Genomic DNA, 27653 nt, shown 5'->3' with positions numbered 1-27653 from the left:
CCAGATTCACTTAAGCACTAGGCAAACTCAAAGGGAGTCCCAGAAGTGCAGTCTCCTATGGATATGGATTTAATAACAGACTCGGAGAAGATTAACCTGATTGAGACTCACTTGGAACCTCTTAGGTGCGTTTTGAATTACAATCTGCATATTTAACCACTTAAAGTGTTTTAAATGATTCAGGAAACAGGGGGAACTCATAGCTCTGTCTCCTCTCAGGACGCGTCCCCTAGAAGACATTTATTCGGACTGTCCGTCGTCTACTGAGTCCAGTGATGACGTCAGCAGCGTGGACGGCCTGTGGCAGCCAGAGAGTCTCTGCAGGGAGACGGACACATTGTCAACCGCTGAAAGTGCCGCGAGACGGTTGGCCAAACGGAAGCTTTTAGTCGCGTGTGCTGTCAGCCTCGTCTTCATGACCGGAGAGGTGATAGGTGAGATAAAGACGAAGCGTCGTTATAGGCTAATGTGTTCCCCCTGCTTCAGTAGTTATAGGCAAAACAGTGTCGCTGAAGCTCCATTGAAAGCATAGCATGGAAAAACTACCAATGACTTCACTTCAACTGGAAGAAGTTTTTCACAAGGACACAATTGCAAGGAATGTCACATTTCTCGATTTCTGGATGTTCTATCTTATCTGGTGATCGAACTTCAGCAGCTGTAAATTCGTGTCTTTCCTTTTACGGCCCAGAAATGTTTGTAGTTTCAGTAGGCTTAGTTAAACACAACAACAACAAAAAGGAATTGAACTACTTGAAACACTATGTGAATGTAACTGAACTACCATCAAGCTATTGCAAAATGTAGTTAAACTACTTCTTTAATTTAATGTAGTTCCCTAGTCCCCAACACTGGTTATAGGCATAGGATACATTATTGTTCTGTTATGTAATGTAAAAAGAAGAAGACATTTTTAAGGTTCTACACTACTCTCTATTTCAAAATCTGCAATCAAATTCAAGCAAGTCTATGGCATTGAACAACGTAACCTTTTTTGAGGGAAAAAACTCTTCTCAGGTGATAAAGGGGGCCAAACACTAGGAATTGATCACTGGAAAAAAGTCCCATTTCCCGATAAGTCCAAGTTAGATATGTACAGTCAGTCAGAGAAGGGAGCAAGCCTATGTGAGGAGACGAACAGGATCAACCCCACAGTAAAACATGGTGGGGAGAATAACTTTACATATTCTTGAGTTGGACACCTGAATACAATGCAAAATACAAATCTTCACTAGTGGTCTAAGAATTTTGGACCCTTTGTACAATGTAGGCTACAGTAAATCCCAATCGTCAAACTGTAGCAATTTTTTTTTAAAAGCAGCTGGATGTAAAGCCTAAATAAAAGTGAAAAAGATCTGAAGCAGAAACCAAAATATGCTGTTTGATGAAAAAAACAACACAACGTTTAGGTTTATTATTAAAAAAAAATCTGATTGACTCACAGGGATTTAAACTCTGCCGTCACATCCTAACCCCTCACACACACGCCTCCACGCATTTGTTGGTTGTGTTTTGTCAACACAAGATTCAGTCCCACCTCCCCTGCTACTACCTGCTGGATTGATGTATAAATGTATGTTGATTTCACGCACACATTTTTAAGCTTGTTATATTGTATGACCAAAATAAAATGATTCATTCTCTGTGCAGGTGGATATGCTGCCCACAGTCTGGCCATCATGACAGATGCAGCTCATCTCCTGACAGACTTCGGCAGCATCTTGATCAGCATCTTCTCCCTGTGGCTCTCCTCCAGGCCGCACACACAGACCATGACCTTTGGCTGGCATCGAGCAGGTCAGATTAAACAACTGTAAATAAATATTTTACATTATACAAATATATTGATTTATTTTGTTTTTGAATGTAAACATTCGACTGCAGGAGACACTGACATTGTGTCCGCTGTATTTTATGAGAAATTGGAGGTTTTAGCAATAGGGGCAAGCTTACACTCTACAGTTGTTCTTGTTAAAACAACAACAACTTTTTTAAACAGACAGAGTTCAGAAGTCATCAACCAATTGTTTGCACCAACTTTCAAGGCTTCATTTACTTCCATTGCTGCAGAAAAGCTGCAAGTTGTGAATCCATTCTTTTTCCCTCGAAAAAAGGACCTTTGTAGATTCTGAAATGTACATTACTTCATTGGACTTAAACTGTTTCTATTTCAAAACTATTGGTCATATGGGGCTATGTCATTTAATTTAATTTAATTTTTTTTTCAAATGGGGCTATGTCTAAAACTTTTGCCCAGTAGTGTTAATAAATGGCTGAATTAATGTCAATTTATAAATGGTCTGTGTCTTCGTTTGACTCTGAGTTGTTGTGTTGAGCAGAGATCCTGGGCATGTTGCTGTCTGTCATGTCTATCTGGGCTGTGACAGCGGTGTTGGTGGTTTCAGCCGTACAGAGGATCAGTGGCGGAGACTACGACATAGACAGTCACATCATGCTCATAACCTCCGGCTGCGCTGTCGGGGTCAACATTCTGTGAGTACAGAGACACTTCTGCATGCTTTTATTACCTGCAGAATTGACTACTGCAATGCTCTTAGCCTATATTTGGTCTCCCAAAAAAGAATATAGCTCCAATACAATTGTTGCAGAATTCAGCTGCTCAGCTTTTAAAAGGAACCAGAAAGAAAGCCCACATCAAACCAATGTTAAAGTCTTTTCACTGGCAACCTGTATTATTCAAAATTAATTTTGGTTTTCAAGCCCTTAATGGTCTTGGTCTTATTCTCTTTATTCTGTGAATCACTTTGTGTTGCCTTCGCTGTGGATGAAAAGTGCAATATAAATAAAGTTAGTGATTCTTTGACTAACTGAGCATCAGGAGTGTTCTTCATCAGTGATCAGATGCACTTGTTCTCTAAAATCACTTTTGTACTTCTCTTTGTCTATTTAAGGATGGTTCTGATTCTCCATCAGTCCGGGGCCTCACACGGCCACAGTCACACTCTTCCCACCAGAGGCAAGCTGAAGGGCGATAAGCGTCACCATGGACACGGCCACGGCAACGCCAGCGTGAAGGCGGCGTTCATCCACGTGGTGGGAGATCTGGTGCAAAGTCTGGGAGTCCTGCTGGCTGCAGCCATCATCCACGCCTGGGTCAGTGCTAGACAACACACTAAAGGGGCAAGGTCAATGTTAACTTAAAGGTGGAGCCAGCTATTCTGGAGAAAGCTTGTTGACGAAAACACTTCTGGTCAAAATCAGTGATTATCTCCTCATGATCTGCTACCTGTTCGTACTGTGTGTGTGCGCTGAAAAATCCAGTGTTTATACACACACCATACGCTGTGTAAACTCAATGAAGGGTATGTACAGTGGAGGAAATAACTAATCGATCCCTCACCAATTTTGTAAGTTTGCCCCCTTACAAAGAAATGAGCGGTCTATCATTTTCAAGCTAGGTTTATTTTAACAGTGATAGACAGAATATCAAAAAGAAAATCCAGAAAATCACATTAAAAAAATATATACATTATTGAGGTGAGGGATCAGCCCGGATCTACACGGGAGGAGCCTGTTTATGATCCCAAAACAGCTGGGACCACAGTCACCAAGAAAACCATTGGTAACACACTATGCCATAATGGATTGAAATCCTGTAGTGCCCGTAAGGTCCCCCTGCTTAAGAAGGGACATGTACAGAACCGTCTGAAGTTTGCCAATGAGCACCTGAACGACTCAGAGAATGCTTGGGAGAAGGTGATGTGGTCAGATTATAACTAAATCAAGTTATTTGGTATCATAGTGACTCGCCATGCTTGGAGGAAGAGGAATTCTGACTATGACCCCAATAACACCATCCCCAAAGTCAAGCATGGAGGTTGAAGCATTATGCTCTGGGGGTGTTTCTCTGCTAAGGGGACAGGTGGACTTCACTGCATCAAAGGAAATATGGATGGGGCCATGTACCATGAAATACTAGGTGACAACTTCTTTCTCTCAGCCAGGTCTGTAAAAATGGGTCATGGATGGGTCTTCCAGCACGTCAGTGACCCTAAAAATACAGTAAAGGCAACAAGGGAGTGGCTCAAGGAGAAGCACATTAAGGTCATGGAGTGGCCTAGCCAGTCTCCGGACCTTAATCCAATAGATCTGTGGAGGGAACTGAAGCTCAAGTGACAGCCTCGAAACCTTAAAGATTAGGAGAGGATCTGCAAAGAGGAGTGGTCCAAATATCCTCCTGAGCTGTGTGCAAACCTGGTCATCAACTACAAGACACGTCTGACCTCTGTACTTGCCAACATGGGTTTCTCCACCAATACTAAGCAATGTTTTGATAGGGGATCAAATACTTATTTCACTCTATATTTCACTATAAAAAATTTTTATGTGATTTTCTTTTTGATATTCTGTCTATCACTGTTAAAATAAACCTAGCATTACAATTATAGACCGTTCATTTCATTGTAAGTGGGCAAACTTATAAAATCAGTGAGGGATCAAATACTTATTTCCTCCACTGTAAGTGAAGGGCTAGCAAAATGCCCATTTACAGAGCCTAGGCGTTGTATTAACACTGGATTTTTCAGGGCCCACATAGTACGTACAGGAAGCAGATTGTGAGGAGATGTTCACTTACTTTGACAAACAATGGAAAGCATTCTCCAGAATTGCGGACTCATCCTTTAATGATGCTAAGCAGGTATAAAGTTTAGCATGTTCACCATCTTATTTGTTAGTTAGAACTAAATACAAAGTACAGCTGAGGCTGAAGGGAATGTCATTAGCTTTGAAAGTATTTGGACAGAAACCAAAGTAGCCTACTAGACAAAAGTACATTTTGATCTGATGTTGATGTTATATTTTATTATTATCAACCTTTATTTATTTAGGGAGGGCCAGTGAAAGCAAGCTGTCTTTTCCAATGATGCCCACAATCCCAAAATTACAGACAATATAAACAATCAGATCATAAAACAAAATAAAAATTACTATAGATAAAAACATTAATCATAAAACTATAAAACATAATGACAGCACATTAAAACATATAGCATTAAATCAGATGAAAATCACAGATGTGGGCTAATAGGATGGCTGTTAAAAACAACCCTTTGTAATGCAACTTCAAGCATCAACCTGTACATATCAATGAAGACCAGTCGTTCCAATTTGAGTGAGTCCCGAAGGCAAATTCCTGCTATAGGAGGAAGTAAGTGGGATTCTCCCTTTTGGGCACCATGTCACGTTTGTACAACAGCTTAAGACAATAAAGACTTAAGTCCTAGAGCAAGTCGCCATCTTAAACTTAACTCGTGGTGCATTTACTCGCTTCAAACAGCATATCACAAACTTCATCTGTCGATTCAGATTGCTCAGTTGTCATCCAGTAATGTTCTAACAGGTGGTTGTGAGTGGAGCGGGATCTTTACGAAACTGTGTGCTGATAAAGAACATGAAAACCTTTTCAAAAGCTTAGAAGTATATTTTTTTTTGTTAAACTACTATTTCTCTAAACTAATATAATGTGTAAACTATATTGATTCACTGCACGAAAACATATTAATGTTCAAATAACAATAAAAAACACATCAGTATGCCATAGGGTTACATATTACTTTACTACTAAAACACTCACTCGAGCATCAAACATTTATTAATCCATAGCTCAAAATAGTCAATTTCACTATTTTCCTTTGCTGAAATGTTAAGCGCCAGTCTGAGAAGAGAAGTTATACTACTGAGAGATGGACTGACACATCTTTGAACATGTTGTGGTCATCTCATGACATTTGTTGACAAAAAGGAGAAGAACATACAAAGGACACCAGCCTTATCCTTTAATCCCTTTATCAGTACTGTAAAGGCCTCTTATTCCTAATTGTTCTGGGTGTAACCAACTTATTTTTCAAGATGAATAAACAAATGGGTCAATTATAAAGTCTAGAGCATCACATGGGGTTTGTGCAGACTGTCAGACCATGACACTTTAATTATTGTGTGGTTTTATAATCATTTGTTTGAATTCTTTGTGTCCCTCACAGCCGGAATATAAAGTAGCAGATCCCATTTGCACGTTCCTGTTCTCCATCCTTGTTCTTGGAACGACACTTCCAGTCACAAAGGAGGTTTTCAGATTATTAATGGAGGGTAAATGCACTTTTTTCCCATATGCCTTATTCTGACTTTATCATTTTTAATGTGTGCATTTTCTGATTGGGTCTTTGCTTTGCTACAGCCACTCCTCGAGATGTTGACTTCGACGCTGCGAAACAGCGCCTGCTGTCTGTGAGAGGTGTCGTGTCTGTTCACAGTTTGCACATGTGGAGCCTCAATATGACGCGCTCTTTGCTTTCTGTCCACGTGGTCGCAGGTAAGAGGCAGAATCAATACAGATAATCTCTGTCACACACGCAGAGCGTGGGTATAGAGGATGTGGTGCACACAACAGCAAGATAATTAAATACCTTAGTGGACAATTATAACAGATCTTCTACTATTCAGGTTTTCTGCAAACATTTTATTTATAAACCTTATTTCTCTGGAAGAATATAACTTTTATTTATTTTGAACAAGCCGTTAAGGTGGGAAACCAAAAGTCTGTCCTGTTTTTATTCTTTTTATCTTACATCAACCCTATTTCAGTAGTTCTAACTCTTTGATTTAGCCAGGTGCCCTATCAAAAAAGAGGTTTCTAGGTTTCCAACCTTGATGTGTGTGTGTGTGTGTGTGTGTGTGTGTGTGTGTGTGTGTGTGTGTGTGTTTCCTCAGAGGAAGATACTGATACACAGACCGTCCTCAGGAAGGCGACAAAACTCCTGCGCTCTGAATTTGGTTTCTCCAGCATCACAATCCAGGTGGAGCGTTAAACGTTACGACAAGACTGTGAGAAAACGGGGGGGGAAATGGAGCAGAAGGGAGAGTAGTTCACCAGACTCCTACTCACCCCCGTCCCACCGGCCATTGGAACAACTGAACTGTTTTCTTTTAATATCAGGAGTTTGTTCCCACAATGTTTGCGTTTATAATGTAAGGCTGCCAGTTTCGGTCTTTACACCTCTGAGTAATCCTCACTCAGGTGTTCTATACAGGGTTCCTTAAGTTTAAGGCAAGTTAGATATAAGGCTTTTCAAGAATTTTTAATGCCACTCAGAATTCAAATTTAGACCAATTTTACAATTACCAATTAACTGTGGAGTTTTTTTTTCTGGCCCCTCTTCAACAGTACAAGGCTGACTTCAGCTACAGCGACATCTCCCCCAAACTCCTTATAGTAACTGCACTGATCGCCAACTCCATAACACATTAACTATGCCTAAGTACCCATTCAAGCCCACTTGAAAAAGATACTGAATTGCTATCCCTTTTAAAGTGTGTAACATAAAATATGACGTTCCATATCAAGCGGAAATGTGATGATCTTCAAGCTGTTACAGATGTCAGAATTTAACTTGTTGTTCTACTGAGATATTTTGGGTAAACGGCCAAACAATATACTGTATTTTTATTTGTGAACAAGCATGAAATCAGATATACATTTATAGTAGACCCACCCGATATACCACTGTGAATGTTACCTGTGTAGGCTATTATAAATGTTGTCTACTTGTATGAATACAGCCGAGTAATGACTGTTTTTGTTTACACATGACTTGACACCGACAGTATTTGAAACAGGTTGATGAAATCTGTATAATATTGTTGCCTTTTTGTCATGACATATTTCACTCTCACAAAAGTGCTCCAAGCTACAGAGCACCTAAGTCCTTGAATATTTGTATTTATTTTATGGAAATGTGTGACATTCCTAGCTTAAAATAAAACTTGATTTGCTGAGTTATTTCCCTTATATGTTGGCTTTGTGCATCTCAAGTCGTTAGAGACGCATATGAATGTATAGTAGGTTATCGTGCGCGCACAGGATAAACAATGTGCACACAAGATTTTAAAAAAAACATCACCTCTTTGTACATTAAGGGCTTCGTAACAAACTATTTTTCACCTGCGTTTGATTCAGATATTTTTTGGAGCCTTTTCTGTGAATTGTGGTTGTGGCTTTGAAATACATGTGCGTTATCAGAATTTTACAAATATTTGATGCCGGTAAGTCTAAGTCTAAGTGGTAACACTTTACAATAAAAAAAGAGTTGTTAATGGGTTTTTTTAACTAACTACTCTTTTTTGAAGGTTAACTACTCTTTTTTTGAAGGTTAACTACTCTTATTTTGAAGGTTAACTACTCTTATTTTGAAGGGTAACTACTCTTATTTGAAGGGTAACTACTCTTTTTTTTTGTGTACCTTATTGTAAAGTCTTAACGTCTGGTTTGTTTTTTTGCAACATCAGAGTCAATTTATTTCAACTGACAAATCCTGGTCAGACAGAATAAAGTTCCTCAAACCATATACAGACACAAAATGATCAGGTTATACATTTACGTACAAATCTTCACACATTACTTTAATCATGTTAGTGTGGATGAAGGATTCCTGGTCGAAATGGAATTAGAAGCACACACACATATATATTACATTGTTCTTTACAGGCAGACATTATTTAAATTGTTTTTATTTATATTTTATAAGTTTACTTGAAGAGCAGACCACAGTAAAAAAAAAAAACACAAAACATCTGGGACTTAATGTGCCCCAGTCTGCACAATAATATCTTCACAGGTAAAGAATGTTAGAGTTAAATATTTCAACATGCCTTTTGGACAAAAAACTCAACAACTTTGGCTTCAGTTCGTAGGCTCGGGGCGTCCTCCATCTTTCCAGTAGTTATTGTAGGCCTCCTGGAACATGTTCTTGCAGGAGATTTCAGCTTTGAGTTTGGAGCAGATGAGGAAGGAGCCTCCCATCTTGCGGTGGAGGGAGTAGGTCTCCTCTGGCGGCGGTGTCAGTCTCTCCCTCAGCATGACGGGGATGAGGCTGTGGATTCTCTCTGTCGTGCTCTGTGCTCCGAAGTCAAACGGCTCGGTGGAGTTGAAGGCTTCGCCCAGGATCATCACCGCGTCCACGTGGGCGTTCTCCATCGACTGTTGGACACAAAGGGGAAATAGACTCATTTTATATTCATGTTACAGTTGTGACACACACACACAAACAATGGAACTATACGCAAATTTTTATTTTTGTTTAAAGAAGCTACGAGAACCTTTCATTTTTATGTTGATTCTGCACCTTTGGGCAATAGCGGTAGTGTTTTACAACATCAGCCCCCAAGCGTGTGCTGGCGGTGCGGCCATTTGTTTTGGAAGAGAGTAAAAGAAAGACCGCAGGATGCACCGCAATGAGGTGATGTATTTATATGCGACAGGACTATGTAAGATTAATAATGGTAATGGTAATATGATTTTGATTTAGTTCCGTTCAGGGAACACAGGATGCTCCGGTCTGCCTGATTTTGTCTAAGTTGCCAAAATTCCTCTTAATGTTTAAAGTCTTTTCAGTTTTGTGTTTATAGTTTTGTGAAGTTGAGCTGCAGTTTTAGGAAATATGTTTAAAGGATTGGGGAAAAACTGTAAAAGCTTACCTGGCTCCATAATAATCTGCCTACCAGCATCTCTACATTTCAACGATTCAACTGTTTTATGTAATTCAATCCACACAAACACAGAGGTGTTAAAGCAACAATAATAAGGTCAAGGTCAGAACGGTGCCCGATTTCAGTTGGTACTTGGCCATCCATTAATCCGACAATCAAAACTCCCTTTCATTTGTTTATTTTAGAACAAAAACTCTCTGTACAATGTAGTGTGACAGCTCTATTTACAGCCCCACCTTTCATCTGCACACATGGTTGTTTACTTTATGTCCTGGTGGAAGAATAAAAGTAGTTGTTCTACAGTGTACAAATATTATTTTATAGGTAAAGTAGTATCACCACAGTCAAGTGAAAGTATCACAAGTAACAGTACAATTGTACAGAATGATGCTTTCAAAGTGTTGTATTATTATATATTTAATTAATATTATTGAAGCAGCTTAATGGTCAAAGTGGCTTCATGTGTAGTTTAAATCATACAAAGCATCATATCTTATATGCTTTGTGTGTAAAACCTTAATCTTTAAAATGGCTGACAAATATATTGTTATAAAAAGTACCACATTTCTGTAATGTTAAGCGTAACATGGAAGATCTCTGTATGGTTTGTAATGAAGTTTACAAACAAGGAAATAAAAGTTCTGTCACTGTTGTTGCAGTTCCTCTCAAGTGCCAGTAGAGGTCGATACATTTCACTTAATGCCACTTGAATAAATGTTGATTCTTGTTTCCAAGTGATAAAAATACACAGAATATATCATAATTCCAACAATCTTGCTTTATGCTTCTTCCCCACTAAATCTGAGTACTTCTTCTACCACTGGGCTTCAGATAAATGTCTTACCTTTGACTCGTATCCCGTGAGGAACTTCATTTCTCTGGATTTCTGCAGGACAACTTCTCTGTTCTGGTTTGCAGCTGCATTAATGACCTGTTGAGGGCGAATGTCATCATTCTTCAGCTAATGATATGTTTTCATGTGACTACAGCTAAGGATTATAGTCGTATCATTGGCATTTTATTGTTGCCAGCATGACAAAGAATTAAAAAATATATTTTTTTTTAGTTTCACATTTTAGCCGATTTGCGGTTTAACAATTTTTATGCTATAATTACTTGTGTCAAAATGTTGATCTGGATTTTTTTTTTTTAAACGGTATATGTCGGTGGATGATACTTTTATCACAAACATGAAATAAAACTAAAACAATCCTTACTAAACAGTCATTGTCTATTTGTCTAGCTTCTGTAAGCTAAGATGCTGGTATCTTTTTGTAATTAAACAAAAAATAAGTCTGTATGTGCTTGTAACAAGAAGATATATCAATGAGAGGTACAACATGATAAAGGTACTTGTAAAACTAAATAAATGGTTTATAACAACATGAAAATGTGTCATAATAACACAATAAACTGTACAAACAAACCTTCCTTTTTTATCTATTTTTTTTTCATTTCTAAGGCTTCTTACCTCGATGTATATGTCAGTGAAACTCTTGTCGAATCCTCGGGTTGCTCCAAAATCCAACAGCGCGACCTGAAGACATGGAACAGAAAAAAAACGACCTCAGTGACAAAGAGGGAAAACTGTGAAAAACAGTTTCACATGTGGAGCGATTAAGACTGAACTGACCTTGTGAGTTTGTGGGTCGAAGAAGAAGTTGGACCAGTTTGGATCGGTCTGCATGTATCTGAACTCAAACAGTTCTCTCAAGCATAACTTCAGGATCTGCTCACAGATCTAAGCAGAAGCAAACGGAGAAAAAAGAACAAAAGCATTTGACAGGAGTAAAACAGTGCTCCTCCTAGTGTTAAGTGATGGACAGTGAAGTATCACAAGTGAAACGTGCTGATTAAACTAAGCCCTGTGATGATCTGTGCAGGGTATCTTCATGGATATCAAAGTTAAATTTAAGACTTTTAATACCTTTTTAATGCCACTTAAAATGAAATTGAATACCAAAGTTAAGGCCATACGGGCAAACTTGGGAAGGGTATTAGGGAAATTCTGACACATTTTAAAGTACTCTAACAAAGAACATTAATTATGAACTCACATTAAGATAATCACATTGATATTCTGTAACAATATCTTTGAGCAGTGTGTGTGTAAACTCTTGATAACAATATCAATAAGTGCTCCAATTATTATTCTACAAAAGGCCTATCTAAAAATGTAAGCACTTTGTTAAGAAAGTTTAATACTTTATTGGTGAAATTCAGTACTTTTAAGGCCTTATTTTGAGATGATTAAATGTGTGCTTTTTTAATGCTTTTAAGACCCCGCGGGTACCATGGTGAAGTGAAGGACAGAGAAGGATCAGAAGTGAAATGTGTTGATTAAACTAAGCTCTGTGATGATCTGTGAGGTGACTCCTCTGGGTTTTAAAGTAGTCACATCACTCTTCTTTCAAAGCGATTGAAACAGCGAGTCATATTCACTTCATATTTTGGCAGCATACAGGTGTGAATGGCACGACGGCCCTACCTCGTTCCTGAGCTCCTGGGGCAGGTCTGTGGCCTGGTCCAGAGGGAAACCCGGCACCAGTGTTGTGGTGAGGACGTGCGGGCTGCTGAACTCGTCAACAACATCAGGCACGTAGAAGAACGGGTGATCCTTCAGCAGCTCCCTGACAGACAAAAACAATTAAAAAATTACAGAGGTTCAAAATATCCTGGTACTTTGCTCTTAATAAGTTAAAGCCCCTATAAACCCTAACGCAAAAATTCTTCTTACTATATACGTAGTTAGTTGCATGACAGTAAGCATCCAAAAAGCAATCCAAATGTAAAGATATTGTCATTTAAGGTTGATAAACTTTACAGTAAATCAGTTTAGATAAGGCGGGCTATGCTCTTGTTTTCATGACACATCCAAGTGTTTTGAACCAATCACGGCAGTTCTCTGCCCAAACGTTCTATAAAAACAATGACTGTTGCCATGGTCTAAATGAGCCTGATAAATAACCTGTTGTATTTAATATGTTTAATCCGTCTACGTTGTACAAACAATAAAAACAATTAGTTTTCTGGGTTCATGCACGTCCCGGAGCCTTGACAAAAGTTTTTTTTGCACTTTGACTTTTAAACAGATTAAACTAATGAACGTGTTCATTGGTGAGTTGTTTTTAGAGGGTGTTTATATGCAGATTGTGTTACATGTGGACAGAGCCATGCTAGCTGAGAATGGTGTTGATCTTCTCATCTAACTCTCACCAAATGAAGCCAAGGTCACCATTTAAGATCACATTTTGTTGATAATCCTTATACGTAGGTTTCTCCTGTGCTCTGTGATGGGAAAGGTTTTCACACCTTTTGCAAATGAAAACTATAGATTCAATATAATGACCTTCTCTGGGACTAAGAAATTGTCGATTTAATTTAAGATTTTCCCTGTCATATTTTGTAATTGTAATAGTGAAACAGGTTTGTCATTTGTGAGCAAAAACACAAAGGGGTTTTCTGTTATTTTTTTATGAATTGTATTCTAAATCAAATGGCAATTGTTTTGTTGTGCCTTATTTTCGTTATAAATACAATTCTGAGATCCCACTTTTATTGTCATAATGTAGGTTAATTGAAAATTAACGGAATAAATAGATTTTTAACAATGAATTAAAATGTACATTATGTCCACAATATAAATACATCAATGTAAATATACAAACTCATGAACAAAGGAATTGGTGGGTTTGTATGTTTTGGAAAACATGGGATTGTTTGAATTAAAACATAGGAAAAACTTGTTGTAAGCTGCAGGGGCCACCATGACTGAAGTGATAACAGCAACAGAAGAACCTATTCAAACAAAAACTGCATCAAGACAAAACATAAGGAAAAAAATCTAACAGTACTGGAAACATAAGGGAATTCTTGGAAGTGTGGCACAACATCAAAAAGTGCTTCGCTAGCACCAAAGAGCAGCCACAGACTGCCAGGTCATCATTACACTTCGATATAATGTATTGTGTTATGTCACACTAACTGTTATTTATAGCATCAAATCCTAAAGTGGGAGTCAGGGCCCTACATGGGGTCATGAGGTTAAGCTAGGGGGTCACCAAATGATTAGCCAGGTAGAAAAATAGTTAAAGGTTCAGTAAGCGGAATGGTCAGTTTAGCTAACTTCCTGTCAGTTACTGCAGTTAGCAGTCCCCTCCCTCGTCCCTACTTAACCACATTAATGCACTGCGGTCTTCAAGCAGCAAGTTATCTGGCATCATCTCAGAACCATAGGTGTGATAAAACATGATAAAAACCATTAAAAAAAGACATTGGGAAGGATTTACCTGCTCAGCCATTGTAGGCGCATACACATTAACCCATCTGTTGCTCTGCACGTGCACCGTCAGTGAGACGGGTGCCGGTTTGTAGCGTTCTCTCTTGTGATTGGATACCAGTTTCGGGATCCCCGAAAAATGTATTTGCCGATTACATGCAGAGTGAGTGACTGAGAGATCGGCTTTATGAAACGCGCACACTATACAAGTGATCACTGTACGAATAAAGAGCGATTTCACACTTATATTAACATAAATAAATCGCTTTCATCTTTAAAGGCCCTGGCAACCCACAGACAAATATATTACATTAATGTTGGGTTTCTCTATAAGCTGTTTACAGTCATCCAATTAAAAATTAATTTTCATAAATATTATAAAATTGTCTAAAAAACTGCTTTTTTGCTGTCTAGAACATTTTGCTGGGTGGTGTGGGCGTGGCCAATAACGTTCTGTAAGGGAACGTTCTCTCAGTCACGGCGCTGAGCAGGTTTAGCCCAGTTCAGACCAAAGATTCACCACACAACGAGACGCAAACTTGAAAATGCTGCACATGCTCACAACAAGCCTGACTGGCAGTTCACACTGCTGCACCGGGCAGCGACGGTAGCTGGTTTCCCTAGCAACGGTGAATGCTCTGGCACAGCTGAGAGCGCAAGCTCAACATCACTTGCAGAAAGTAGCCTAACTTATTATTATTAGGCCTATATAGGTTTGCAATTAGTTATAGGCTATTTTTTTCCGACCACAACCGCAACCTATTTAATTGAAACAGGTGTCAGTGTCACAATGAAAATATATAAAAATATCTCTGTCTCATATTTATTGTTATCTCTTATTAGTTTATTTCCCATTTAACTTGCAAAAAAATCCGCTATCTATTTTAGGCATATGCATTTTTAAAATCAGATTTTTCTGAGGATAGGAGTGGGAATAGAGAGAGAGAGAGAAAACGGAGTCTGGTTATGTTTCTCATCGCGAGAGCTGATGCGATATGCGGTTTGAATTAAGAGCACAAGGAGTAAACTCGTAAAATATAGAAAAGACAATAAAATGAGTTCAAACCAGCCGGCCAGTTGGATCCTAAGCATGCAGGCTAACGTTGTCCAGACGGATCAACAGTGTGGAGACCCGCTGTTGAAGTAGCCTACGCTACAGGCATAGCCGCAGAAACATATTCTCAGAAGGGAGTGCTGACAAAAAAAGAAGCTCTGCCTGCACTTAAATAATAACTCGCTACATTGATAAAAAAAAATGCACCATCAGCAATATTGTTACATGCAGCGGTGACACATGCCGTAGGCCTATTGGGCCGATTATAAGACCCCTGGGAATAGGTCGTAAAAAGTTGGGTTGTTTTATAGTCGGGGTCTAATATTCAACGTCCAGTTATGGACTGACCGTTACCAGAGCGATCATCAGCTTAAGGGCCTGTGTCCAACTTGTGTTTATTTTATTTTTTTCGGGTGGAGCACTGGCTGCGCACTCAGATGCGGCCGGGACAGAGGTGTGTGCGCTTGGATAGAGAACGATGTGTCGAGAGGAAAAAGAGGCACGGGAAATGGCCAAAGAGCTCCACATCCCCAGCAATGAATTCAAAGCCTCGACTCATTATGTTGCGAGTCGACGTGTCAGAGGCATGAATCGGCGCAGCGATCGACTTACAGTGGCTTTTCTGCTGTGGCAGGCGTTGTGCCAACTGCGCTGTCCTTTTACGCACCAACACTGCCTCCGTAATGTTCAGTTTGGAGACATGTCTCTGTGTATCAGGGCTCGGGACACAATCGGATCGCAAAATCCTGTCCCCTCTGCAACGTTAACGTGCAGGAATCCCCGGTGATCATTTAGTCTTAAACCACATGAAAATCACAGTGTTTCCCCGGGGTACGCGCTGCTTCGCTCAGACGGGGCTTTGAGTGTAGGTTCAGGCGCAAAGAGACAGTCTGTATCTCTTGCGCGGCACCAGAGAGATTGTATAGATTTGTTTTTTAGAACGTGTGACGTCCCAAGACAGAGACGTAAGCCAACGTTCGAATCAGAAATTTTCTAATGGCCGTCCCAATGCATTTCAGAACGGAGATCCTTCGCGTGACGTCCCAAGACATCTATCTATCTATAAGCAAAAAACGTCTGTCTGTGTGTCCGTCTGTCTGTGGCTCGCATATCTCTCTGAGTTTTAGTCAGATCGGCATGAGCTTCCTGATATTGCTTGCGCACAGCACGAAGGTGTGCATCCTTCATTAAGAAGTTTTTAGAAGTACGTGCGCACACTGAAGGCCACAGTGATCACAGTGAGAACGGAGCATGAAGTAATCTCCGAATAAACCCCGCCTCCCTCTGACGAGCGGGACACACACACACACACACACACACACACACACACACACACACACACACACACACACACACACACACACACACACACACACACACACACACACACACACACACACACACACACACACACACACACACACACACACACACACACACACACACACACACACACACACACACACACACACACACACACACACACACACACACACACACACACACACCCTTTGTTACTTACAAAGAAGTTGGGAGTTAATATGTGTTGTTTTATTGCCCCTCACTATAATCCAGCCGAGGAAGCAGGTAAACAAAAAGAAAAAAGATAAAAGATATTAGACAGTACATTTGGCTGCTATCATTGATGGCTAATTTTACACACATGAAGGTTATTATCAGTTACTTACGGCTGGATTACGCTGGTATTTAGTGAGGGTCAATAAAACGACACATATTAACTCCCAACTTCTTTGCTCTACAACCTTTGCTTCTCTCCTGATCTCTGCTGTTCTCTGCAGCTCAAGACTGTTGACACCAAATGCCAAACTTGTGCAACACCTAATTATCCATTCTACTGTAGACTCATTAACAGACACACACACAGTGCTTTTTATGGATCTTTTTTTATTGCAGCCATCATCTGATGACATGTTGAGTGTCCAATAAATCAGTGGTAATCAGTGATGCAGGTAAGACACTGCTACTGTCTTTGCACTTTGGAGGAATGCATTTATTTTCATGGGGGGAAAAAGTTTTTTTTTTTATTACATTTTTTAAACCATAATTTTTATTATTTTGAAAACATTATATCTATAGGCTACTAGCCTACAAGCTTTATTTTATATATTTTCAATGATTCTTAATATGTGCATGTTTTAAATTGAGACATATGGGTTTCAAAACCTGTAAAGTAACGTTTAAAGTAACTTGTAATCTAACTTAGTTACTTTTAAGATCAAGTAATCAGTAGAGTAACTAAATTACTATTTTAAGGGGTAACTAGTAATCAGTAATTGGATTACTTTTTCAAAGTAACTGTGGCAACACTGGTGGTAATGTGCACTAGTAGCTCTAAGGCAACATTCGAATCAGGATTATTCAAATGGTCGACCAACTGACATGACAGTATGTTTGCGGGGGGCTAACAGATATTCCTAAAACCTTTCATATACATAATAGCACTGATTTTACCACCCAAATAACATACTTACAAGGATTTAGTGGATTTGGGTTGCAGGGCATTTAAATAAATTCTCATAGATCATATTATGTTAATTTTTCTGACTTTTCTGTGAAATAGTCATTTTATCCTGTTAAACCTGAACCGCTCACTACGACGAGTAGCTGCAGGACAGTATTGCTTCATATTAAAAATGGGGCAAAAGCAAAAGATGTTCCAAGATTTTACAACTCAGAGTCAGTCTGTGTGTTGCAAGTGTGATTAAGTGTGAACAACTCACTGGAATTTTTTGGCGCACTTGGCCTCTCTTATGTAATCACACTCCAGCGCCAGCTCTCGGCTCATGACCTCGATGAGGTGCTCAGGAAACAGACCTGTTAGAGGAGGGCAAGAGTCAGAAGAGCTGGAAACCATGACATTCAAGCTGCCGGAGCCATGGAAGTGTATTGACAATAGCAGCTGTTGACATAGAAACGATAAGCTGCTCCCGAAACAACATTACCTTCAGGCAGCGCATTGCTTAGGCTCAGAACGGTCATGATGTTATTCACGTCACTGTCGATGCTCTTGGCGACTCCGGGGTACTGAGAGAAGGGAGGGGATTCTGTGATTTGCTGTACTTTGTCATTGTTTACATCTGCATTTTAGTTAGTTAGTTAGATTTGATTTGACATAGATGTCACAATAACATTGGATGAACCAGATGCATGGTTGAAGTGTCGCAGCACAGGAAGATTTTTGAAAGAAAATAATTTAAGATGGGAAGAAATTATTAAGAAAAAAAAATTCTATGTTAAAAGCCTTACTGTTGGTCTCGAGTTTTAGATAAGTGGGTACATTAACATTTATTCACTTGTATAACCAGGGGTGCACATAACTGGTACGCAAGTACGCATGCGCACCTATAATCAGGGATGCGTAACGTCACTTGGGTCACTACCACGCTTTTGCGTAACTAACCATAAGGTCATCAAAACAAAATTACACGTGTATCTTGTCACCACTCAATGGAGTAGACTGCTATGGAAGATGTCGAAAAAAATAAATACATTGAGCAGCTACTTTGGCGTTACGCCACTTGCAAAGAAAAGGCAAACGGAGCCGGAGCAGAAGAAAATAGTTTTTTCCGAAAGGTGGCTCCAAATGATGTGCCGTGGCTCGAAACGAATGATGAGCGCACTGAAACCACAGTGCGTTTTATATAGTGTCAAGCCCTTTGCAATGTTTTTCTCCTGGCCTTTCTTAAAGCTAAACATGCACGTCCCATGTCTTCTTATCCCGAGGATATTCCTTTACTGAAGTGGGTAGGAGTAAATGTCGGGTGCGCATATCACTCACGTGAAGGGGGGACACGGATAATGGAGGCCATCGCGCGAACCATAATCTTGAGTTGAGACTCAAGTTGAAGTCGGCTGAATTTTGGGGGCTGCTTTTTGATGGATCGGAGGACACTACAAAAACCGAGCAGGAGATCGTTTACATTGTGTCCGTGTCCAGCAACGGAGAGTTTACGTCTGACTTTCTAGGGCTGATTGAACTGGATGCCGACCGAATCGCGCAGGCAATAACAGACGGGCTTGTGAAGCTTTTTCAGGATGCAGGCTTGGATGACTGGATGACAAAGTTGGTCGCTGTGTGCACGGACTGGGCTGCTGTCAACGTCGGTGTGTACAACGGAATTGTGCCAAAACTACGCCGGCTGGCTGCGGTTGGAGACTCCCGTGTCCACATTCTGTGCACTGCGCACACACACTGGAGAACTGCGCAAAATCAGCTGATCGCAACGTTCCTTACTGTGAGACATTCAATCGCTGCGTGGTCAAGCTTCTACAGTTTTATTTACAAAAAGGTTGAGCAAAGAACACTGCTGTGCTTAAGAAGTTGTGTATTGAAAATGGGATCTCCTTTGTGAAACTGGGTAAGTTTCATAACATCAGATGATCTGCATGGAGGCATGAAATACTGTTAAAAATATCAAGACTATTGCCAGCCATTAAAATGCAGCTGGCTACAAGTGATAACAGTGACTGCAGCAAGTTCATCATCTACAACACAAGCAGCTGAAGCCGAGGACAGTGAAGAAGACACTGAGGAGGACAGTGAGGAAGACTGCATTTATTAAAACAATGCTACATATGGGGTGAGTACCAAACCCCATCTCCTGGTACTCACCTGAGTAACTCACTAAAAAAGTTATGTGCACCCCTGTGTATAACTCCTTTCTTAACACTGTTATAAAGTGTTGTAGAGTGTGGGCAGAGGTTTCCAAAGTATTTCCACCTTTGTAGAGAAAAAACAAAAGTCTCTGTGTTCAAACTCTGGTCTCACCTGGATCTTCATGGCGACCTCTCTGCCGTCCTTCAGTCGGGCTAAATGCACCTGACCGATGGACGCCGCCGCAAACGGCTTCTCCTCAAAGTACTCCAGCCTGTCTCTCCAGTCCGGGCCGAAGTCATTGCTGATGGCTTTCTGTACAGAGAAGAGAAACGCTCACATCTAAACATTTCATGCTACTCGACGTGTCACAAATTAAGTGATTTGAATTTAATTGAAATGGATCTGTTAATGAGTCTGTGTTTATAGACTGCAGTTCTGCATACTGTACCATCATCTGTTTAGGAGGCATGAAGTCCGCACTCTGTCGCACACGCTCAAAGATTTTGGCCAACTGAGGGTTAATGAAGGCATCATCTGAAAGAGAAAAAAAAAACATGGCAAACGAGGGGAAAATATTGGAGGTGGGATGTCAACTACTGCTTACAAGGTCATGATTGAACTCTGAAACTCATTGATAAATGATCAAAGACACCTGATTGATATGAATATGGAACAAGTTGTAACATGGGGAATGATGTTAAAAGTCCATCAGAGGTTCTGGAAACACGTTCAAAACAGCAACAACAAGTGTTGTTGGACGACCTTGTGGTGGTTTTATCACTCTGAGAAACAAATGCTTAACTCTGTGACAATACATGAGACCGAGGACATCTAAAGAGGATATCAACGTTGTCCTGTAAGTCAACACACTGTACTGTCAGTTTAGCCCCGGCTGCCGACAATAGCTCGCCTGGAATGGCACTTATTGTGTTCATCTGGCCCGCGGTTTATTTTAGGTGATGACATTTCCCGTGTTGGAGAAGGGATCTGGTTTGTTTGCCAGAGGCTCTGAATCAGTAATACGATGATGTCGTTGGGAAGTTGCAGAGACACTTTACTGTTAGTGATCGGCCTCTGATGAAAGCTTTTTTTACATACTCACAGATGTTAATTTATGGGTCCATAACATGCCTTGGCAGTGCGTGTAAGGTCCTCATGCCTTATGTAATATCAAATTGCATTGAGTCACTGAGGATACATTTCTACACGTGTTGCTTCGCTCCCATCTGAGTGCACTTCTTTTCTTATACTTAATTTTTTATTTGGTGGTTTACATCAGAAGCAGTACAATATATACTTTCCAGCGTGTCTTACAAATATTCAAGTGTAAAAAATAAAAGGTGAAAAAAAAAGATATATATGTATAAATGTATATGTATATTATAAAAAGTGTATTTTTCCAATATACATGCATACATGTACATATACATTACCATGTACAAATATCCTGAGTGCACTTCTTATGACACCTCACCTTGAATACTGAGCATCTGTCCAAGCTTCAGAGCAGCTCCGCGGACTTTGCAAAGCGTCCGGACAATTCTTTGAGCGTTGGCTTCAGAAAGGAAGGCACTCGAAGCCATTATGGACTTTTTATCACCTTAAAAACAACAAAAACAACAACAACATGCATTTCATTTAGTGCAGGTGATAATGTATTTTTTGGCCCATGGTTATTTTTCATTAAAGCTGAGAAAACTTTTGGCTAAACATGACTTGTCTTGAAGTGTTAGTTAGACAATGGGGAATGTAAGAATTTACCTTTAACCTGTACATGCATTTGTTATGCAAGTTGTTTTTGACATAATAATACAATATATTTCTACATCTTTAAAACAAAGAACAAATGGATACAAGTTGTTTGGAGCTAATCCTGTCATCTTGTTTAAATTATATGCAAGATAAAATGTAAGAAGAGTTTCTTTAGACCACCACACACAATCGATCTTAACACTCCAACTACTCAAACCAACAATAAAACTTTAATCTTTCCCATTATCACCTTCTTGTTGGGGTTTCATACTCTTCTTGGCCACTTCAGCGATCGCTCCGAGGCCGAGTCCAACCGCCAGACCTGCACAAACAAACACATATGAACAGTGTTGGAAAGTGAATAGGTACATTTATTCAAGTACTATACTTTCTGTAACTAATGTTTTTTCTTGTGTATTTCCATTTTATCCTACTTTATACTTCAACACTAGCCTGGCTCCGCCCGCCTACCTACTTCTGGCCAAATTTCATTTTCCCTTCAGTAGTCTCTTCTGTACAAATGAAATGAAGTACGATGGTCTGGTAGCACCAGGCTACTTCAACACTACATTTCAGCGAAAAAAATAATGTAATTTTTACATAAAATTATTGAATAGCTTAGTTACTTTGCGGATTCAGATTATGAATACAAAATATAAATCAAGTAATAAACTAAGCTACGTAGCAGAATAATAATTCAGAAGTGGCTCAAATAAAGCCCAACTTTACAAGCTGCACTTGTAGCTTGTACACACTCATGCGTCACTGATTATAATCAAATTATGTTATGTAATGTACATTCATTTAAAATAAGACATTTTACATAATGAGCGTTTTTGGTACTTTAAATATTTTGATGCTTGTACTTTTATTTAGGTAAGGACTGTTACTTTTAACAGAGTGTTTCTACACTGTTGTATTGCTACTTGAATAGAAGTCATAGCTCTAAATACTTCTCCCACCGCTAAATATAAACATGAATCTAAACTGTCTTGGTCAGTAATGTTTGACGGTAATGTTTGAAAGGTGAGGTTAATATTATGAATTGGGCGTTTTTTTTATTTCTAATGAATGCCACGAGCGCTGCAATTTTGAATGCCTGACTCTGGAGCTGATAAAAGCAATAACAAAAGAGCATGATAACAGCAATCAGTAACTAGTGGCAGGTCTTATTTGTCAGTGCGACACTCCGAGAGTTCAGGGGTGAATTGGGGCAGAGAAAGACAGCAGACATTAGTACAAGTGTGTTGTCCTTTGATGACAAAGAAAGCTGACACGTTTTACATGATCTGAATTCTCAGGCGGGACTCTGGCAAACCCCCGAATTTTTTTCCAGTGGAGTGCTGTGAAGGAGCACGTCAGCGTTTCCCTCAGCTCTGCTGAACTGCTGGCCGAGGTCATTAATGATTCCTCAGCTACATCCAAAATAAACTATGAGCAACAAATATGGAAGGAATGGATAAATATAAACAACTTTAATTCAAGCTATAAAATATTAAAAGGAGATATTCTCAAGAAGAACGGGCTTCAAACAAAGTCAGATAAACTGCTTTGTTGACATCAAGCAGCGACTCTCCAGTGATTACTGCACTAGAGGAAATGTCAGAGCTGTCAACTGGTGTCCCAAAATAGTTGGACATAAGCTAAGAAAATGTTATTAAGACTATTTATAGAAAATAATAACAATAAATGATCTTGAGTTAACATTCAGACTCTGAGTCATTTAATTTGTATGCCTGCATAAAACAAATAGAGCTTGACATTAGTTAAAAAATACACAGAAGTGCTAAAAAATTATTATTTGCAATATAAATGAAATTGCTCATTCTAAATCAATCATTTAAGTATATAACGTATCAGAAACACCTAAATAATCACAGTTAAGAAGTTGAAATCAATATGTTTTCTGCATTCAAAAATGTCTGAAACAATCACAATTGTTGCAGATTTTGTCAATTGATTAACTGATCGAGTTGACCCTCGGTAGTGTTGTGTCTTTGGTAAAACCTGTTTCTGCCAATGCTTCAATAGTGAACCAAGAAATGCAGTAGAAAGTGTGAGCAAATGGAGGAAAGAGGAAACATGGATGTAAAAACAATGTTGGTTTCAAAATGTAAAAAGAAAGAAAAAATTCTGCTTTGCAAATTCCTCATTCCTTATGAGGAAGGAAATTATTTCAACACATTTGTTGGACAACGATACACACAAAATGATTTAAAGGGCTGAACTGAATGTAAAACCAAACCAAAAAGGTCAGTGGAGTTGAAAAACTGTATAAAATCTGAAAAATGTGTTATTTTTTGAAGGGACATGCAGGACATTTCAGCTGTGTCCTGCTACACACCTTCACAACAGCACCTGCCCGGTAATCTAACACTGGCTATGGAGCCAACATTGGGTCAAATGCCGTGCTGAAGGGCACAACGACACCGGCTTTAAATATTGACATTTCACTTTCTGCTCTGAGGGATCAAACTGAAAGCTTTATGGAGACAAGGACTGCGATTATAATACTAAAGTCACTTTCCTTTTTGGCTGTGATGTGGAACAGCAGGTGTGACATGACTGACGTGTCAGAGAACACACACACACACACACACACACACACACACACACACACACACACACACACACACACACACACACACACACACACACACACACACACACACACACACACACACACACACACACACACACACACACACACACACACACACACACACACACACACACACACACACACACACACACACACACACACACACACACACACACACACACACACACACACACACACACACACACACACACACACACACACACACACACACACTTACCTCCAAAATTAAACAGCCTTCCTATCCTAGTGACAGGCACCTTCCTCTCTCTGGCAGTGTCACTGAGCTGAAATAAAAGAAAACTTAAATGCTCCTAAAGTACAACCACAACATACAAACAAACATATCGGTACATATAAAGTGATGAGTTTATACCACTTGCTTATGTGGCTTGACGTCTTTTTTCTTGGCATTTCCTGCTTTATCAATGTTCTCTGGTGTCAGCCGTCCCACTGTGGAGTTGTCCTGGTTAAATAACCTTGTGTGTCCCGAGAACAGGTCCCTGTGGAACCTCAGATTTCGTTTGGAGCTGGGTCTTCCCCCGCAGGTCCCCTGTCCGCCGTTTACACTTCCAGCGAAGCAGGCGCTGAAACAAGCTCCCAGAGTGGAATATCTGTGGATGTGTGCTGCTGATGTGGCCCTGTGCACGCAGACTTCCTGTTGTTTGTTGAACGTCTCCTGGTTGAAAAAATAAACGTGATTCATATGAGTAGGTGTTACTCCAACCATAACCATAATTTTGCATTTCGACGAAAGGCTCCTAGAGTTTTTACGGCAGGGACGACAGTACAAACAAAAAAGCCTCTTGACGCCCCGCCCCAAAATCAACAGGAAGTGTCTAATTTTGAAATATTCGCCAAAAAAACAGGAAGTTGGCCTAACTCCACCATACTCAGTCTCATCTTCTCCAAATTTGTTATGGTTAATGAGACCCAAGGCCCGAGGAGGTCCACACGCTAATATTCATGTAAAGTGAGAGCGCAACATGCTGGGCAAAGTAAATATCGCATGTTGTTGATTTACCTCCACGACCTACACACTCAGAGCCGGCCCAAGCCTTCATGGGGCCCTAAGCGAAATATGATTAGGGGGCCCCTCTCCAATGTTAGCGTTGCTGAAACTATAGACCTTTGTTAAATATCATTCACACACAAGTTTTTTTCGCTTTTTTTCGTGACTTCTCGACTTCAGTCGAGAAGTCACGTGTTCAAAGCGGTCTACCCTTTGTAACTTTGTGACGTCGCATGTAACTTCGTGAAGTCACCACGCGGATGTTTCCATGTATGGTAATGCTGTCACTTCCCTGTTCGCGTCTGCCTCGCGCCCTTATAGGTCCATGCTCGCGCTTCCCGCCACTGAAAGTGTTCCGGAAGGAAGGTAACCAATCACAACGGAGTGGGGTTTGCAGGAGGGGGGGAGGGTAGCGGAGATGGCCGATGCACAGGCGGAGGGAGCGGAGATTGCCGAAGCACACACACTCAAGTGTTGACAGGACGTGCTGGATCGCCAAAATAAGAGAAAGAGCTTCCCGAAAATCTACATAGTTTTTTGTGATGTGATTCGTGTCAGGTTGCTCTATAGCAGTGTAAAACAAGAAATTAAGACCAGAAAAGTAGTATAATAGGTCCTCTTTAAATCTGAAGTTAAAGCCAGCAGTAAGTGTACAAGGAACTTTCAGTTTCTGTTGATTCTAGTGGTCCCTTTAAACAAAAGTGGTAGTGTTTTTACGACACTAGTGCCTGCTGTCATAAAGATTGCAAGCACGTGCATTTGTTTTGGAAGCATCGAAAGAGATACTGCAGGTTGCATCGCAATGAGGTAATGTATATGTGACTATGTAAGATTAATAATGGTAATATGATGATTGTGAAGCAAAGTAAACTTTGATTTAGTCCCGCTCAGGAAACAAAGGATGTGTCAGTCTGTCAGAAACATATAAAAGTTCCTCATAGCAGGTTTAATTAACACTTTGTCTCATTTGTTTAATATATTAAAAAATATACCTATATATAAAAAGTAGATTTTGTTACATAGCTTTTTCGCTCCGTCTCCAGTGTGCTAAGATAAAATCTTAATATTGTCTTATAATAACCATATATCAATATTCCAATCTATTCCTCTGGGGGACAAAAAGATTTCATTAAACAATCACTTAAAATATGAAAATCGACCAAGTGTTAAATCAACTTATCTTTTCAGCTGTACAATACTTTTTCGATGCTATGTGTGGAAAAATGTAGCCAAACAACAACATTTTGCCCTGAACCCCTCTGGTACAGGATAATCCTGCCATGACAACAACACAGGACTTTTTGACAATCTTGAGAGCGATATGAAACATTTCAAAGTTCATTTTAGTTTTGGTTGCAGGACCAACCGTTAGTAAGATAGGGAAATAACACTCCTCTAAAGCCTCAGCCTTTCTGAGATCTGTGATGTTAGTTGTATTTTAGTTCCCTGGGATCTTTTCATTCAATGGTCACAAGACAAAACCTTTTATACAGACTAGGATCTATTTTTGGATCCAACTTTACTTTTTGGTGAAATATGGGACAGTGTTGCCAATCCATGCCCCAAACAAGTAAACATAATCAATCAGAAACATATCTAGGTGAAAATCCCTAGATGTTGGACACATGAAAGCTTTGACAATGGGTTACAAGGTCATTTTAAGGAGTCACAAACCGAAATAAGATGAAGAACTATTAGTCCACAAGTTGTTTTGGAAGCAAAACACAACATCCTTTTGAAGACACAACACCATGGTCGTTTTCTACCACAAAAACACCATTATCTTGTCCTCTATTCCAGCATCGTCAACAGCCCCGCCATACTATTGTTGTAGCCTGTTGTTGAGGCGATGGTGGCAGACACAGACCATAAAGGTATCTAGGTTGGATACTTGCAATGCTTGCTTACCCTTGCTGATCCAGCGACGTGATGGAAGTTGACCAGCCTCTGGTTCCCGGTGCTGTGCAGGCCGCCTGGCGTGGCTCTGCTGGCCGCCTGCTTCACCCAGGTCAGACCCCTCCAGACCACCGTGTCGCCCGTCATGGTGTGTGGTTGTTTAAACCTAAACAGCCGGTGGTAATAGGCTTTAGTGTTCAGGGGCTCGTCGATGTCTAAACCATCAGTTTATGTTCCCATGCATGTAGGATAAAACAGGACTCCATGTCAATATAGCATTGCTTGGGAAATACAACCTAATCAAATACTGATAAAAGGTGAATATTGACATGGCTGCCTTTGTGATAAGAGAACAGAAAGGCCAAAACATGCACTGAAAACTTTTTAAAACAAAAACAACACATTAAAACAACGAGTACATTTAGTTTATGGCTACATTGACTAAATGACAAACTATTCAAAGGTTATAAATAGTTGAATTCATCTTCTACTCACCAAATTTACAAAACAAGTCCTTTCAGCTCCGCGAGCATGCAGTAAGCATCGTGCAACTGCTGCACGAGCCGACTTACACCTCTATTTGACTGACACACAATTTTCTTGTAAACAGCCAAACTCCTGTGAAGCGCGCGACACGCTGAAGGACATGCAAATTTCCCCCGAGGCGACCCTAGAGGCGGTGGTGGCGGGGAGGGGGGCTAACAAACACGGGCCAATGAAGCAAAGTCCAGTCGCTAGCTCCGAGTATCAACTTTTATAATAATAGGTCCATGGTATCAACAAGCTTCCGCACTGGTTGAACAAACTGTCAATCGCTCGCGGGTGTGGTGTGTGTGTGTGTGTGTGTGTGTGTGTGTGTGTGTGTGTGTGTGTGTGTGTGTGTGTGTGTGTGTGGGGCGATTGACGTGTCTGCTGCAT

The 27653-nt window shown here is 40.0% G+C and overlaps 2 protein-coding genes across 2 annotated transcripts; one reads left to right on the top strand and one right to left on the bottom strand.

Moving 5' to 3' along the window:
* Positions 1-63: 63 nt before the first annotated feature.
* On the top strand, positions 64-6827 carry LOC307261635 (proton-coupled zinc antiporter SLC30A2-like; the record flags this gene model as incomplete). Its single annotated transcript, XM_080042218.1, has 8 exons — positions 64-125; positions 220-434; positions 1651-1797; positions 2340-2493; positions 2913-3114; positions 6003-6108; positions 6197-6331; positions 6730-6827. The coding sequence occupies 8 exons, from the start codon at positions 64-66 to the stop codon at positions 6825-6827; spliced, it is 1119 nt and encodes a 372-aa protein (XP_079898344.1).
* Positions 6828-8347: 1520 nt separating this feature from the next.
* coq8ab (coenzyme Q8A-b) lies at positions 8348-27433 on the bottom strand. Its single transcript, XM_080042095.1, has 15 exons — positions 27231-27433; positions 26748-26901; positions 24204-24506; positions 24048-24114; positions 21458-21529; positions 20930-21055; positions 19904-19989; positions 19627-19767; positions 17801-17882; positions 17579-17672; positions 11993-12134; positions 11138-11245; positions 10976-11041; positions 10349-10435; positions 8348-8995 (listed from the first exon to the last, which is right to left on the bottom strand). Exons 2-15 carry the CDS (start codon positions 26880-26882, stop codon positions 8699-8701), a joined length of 1806 nt encoding a protein of 601 aa, XP_079898221.1. The 5' UTR covers positions 26883-26901; positions 27231-27433; the 3' UTR covers positions 8348-8698.
* Positions 27434-27653: the final 220 nt, after the last annotated feature.

Source organism: Ammodytes marinus, assembly GCF_949987685.1.
Source record: "Ammodytes marinus genome assembly, chromosome: 15".
NCBI lineage: Eukaryota > Metazoa > Chordata > Actinopteri > Uranoscopiformes > Ammodytidae > Ammodytes > Ammodytes marinus.
This window is presented reverse-complemented; position numbering and strand designations above follow the sequence as displayed.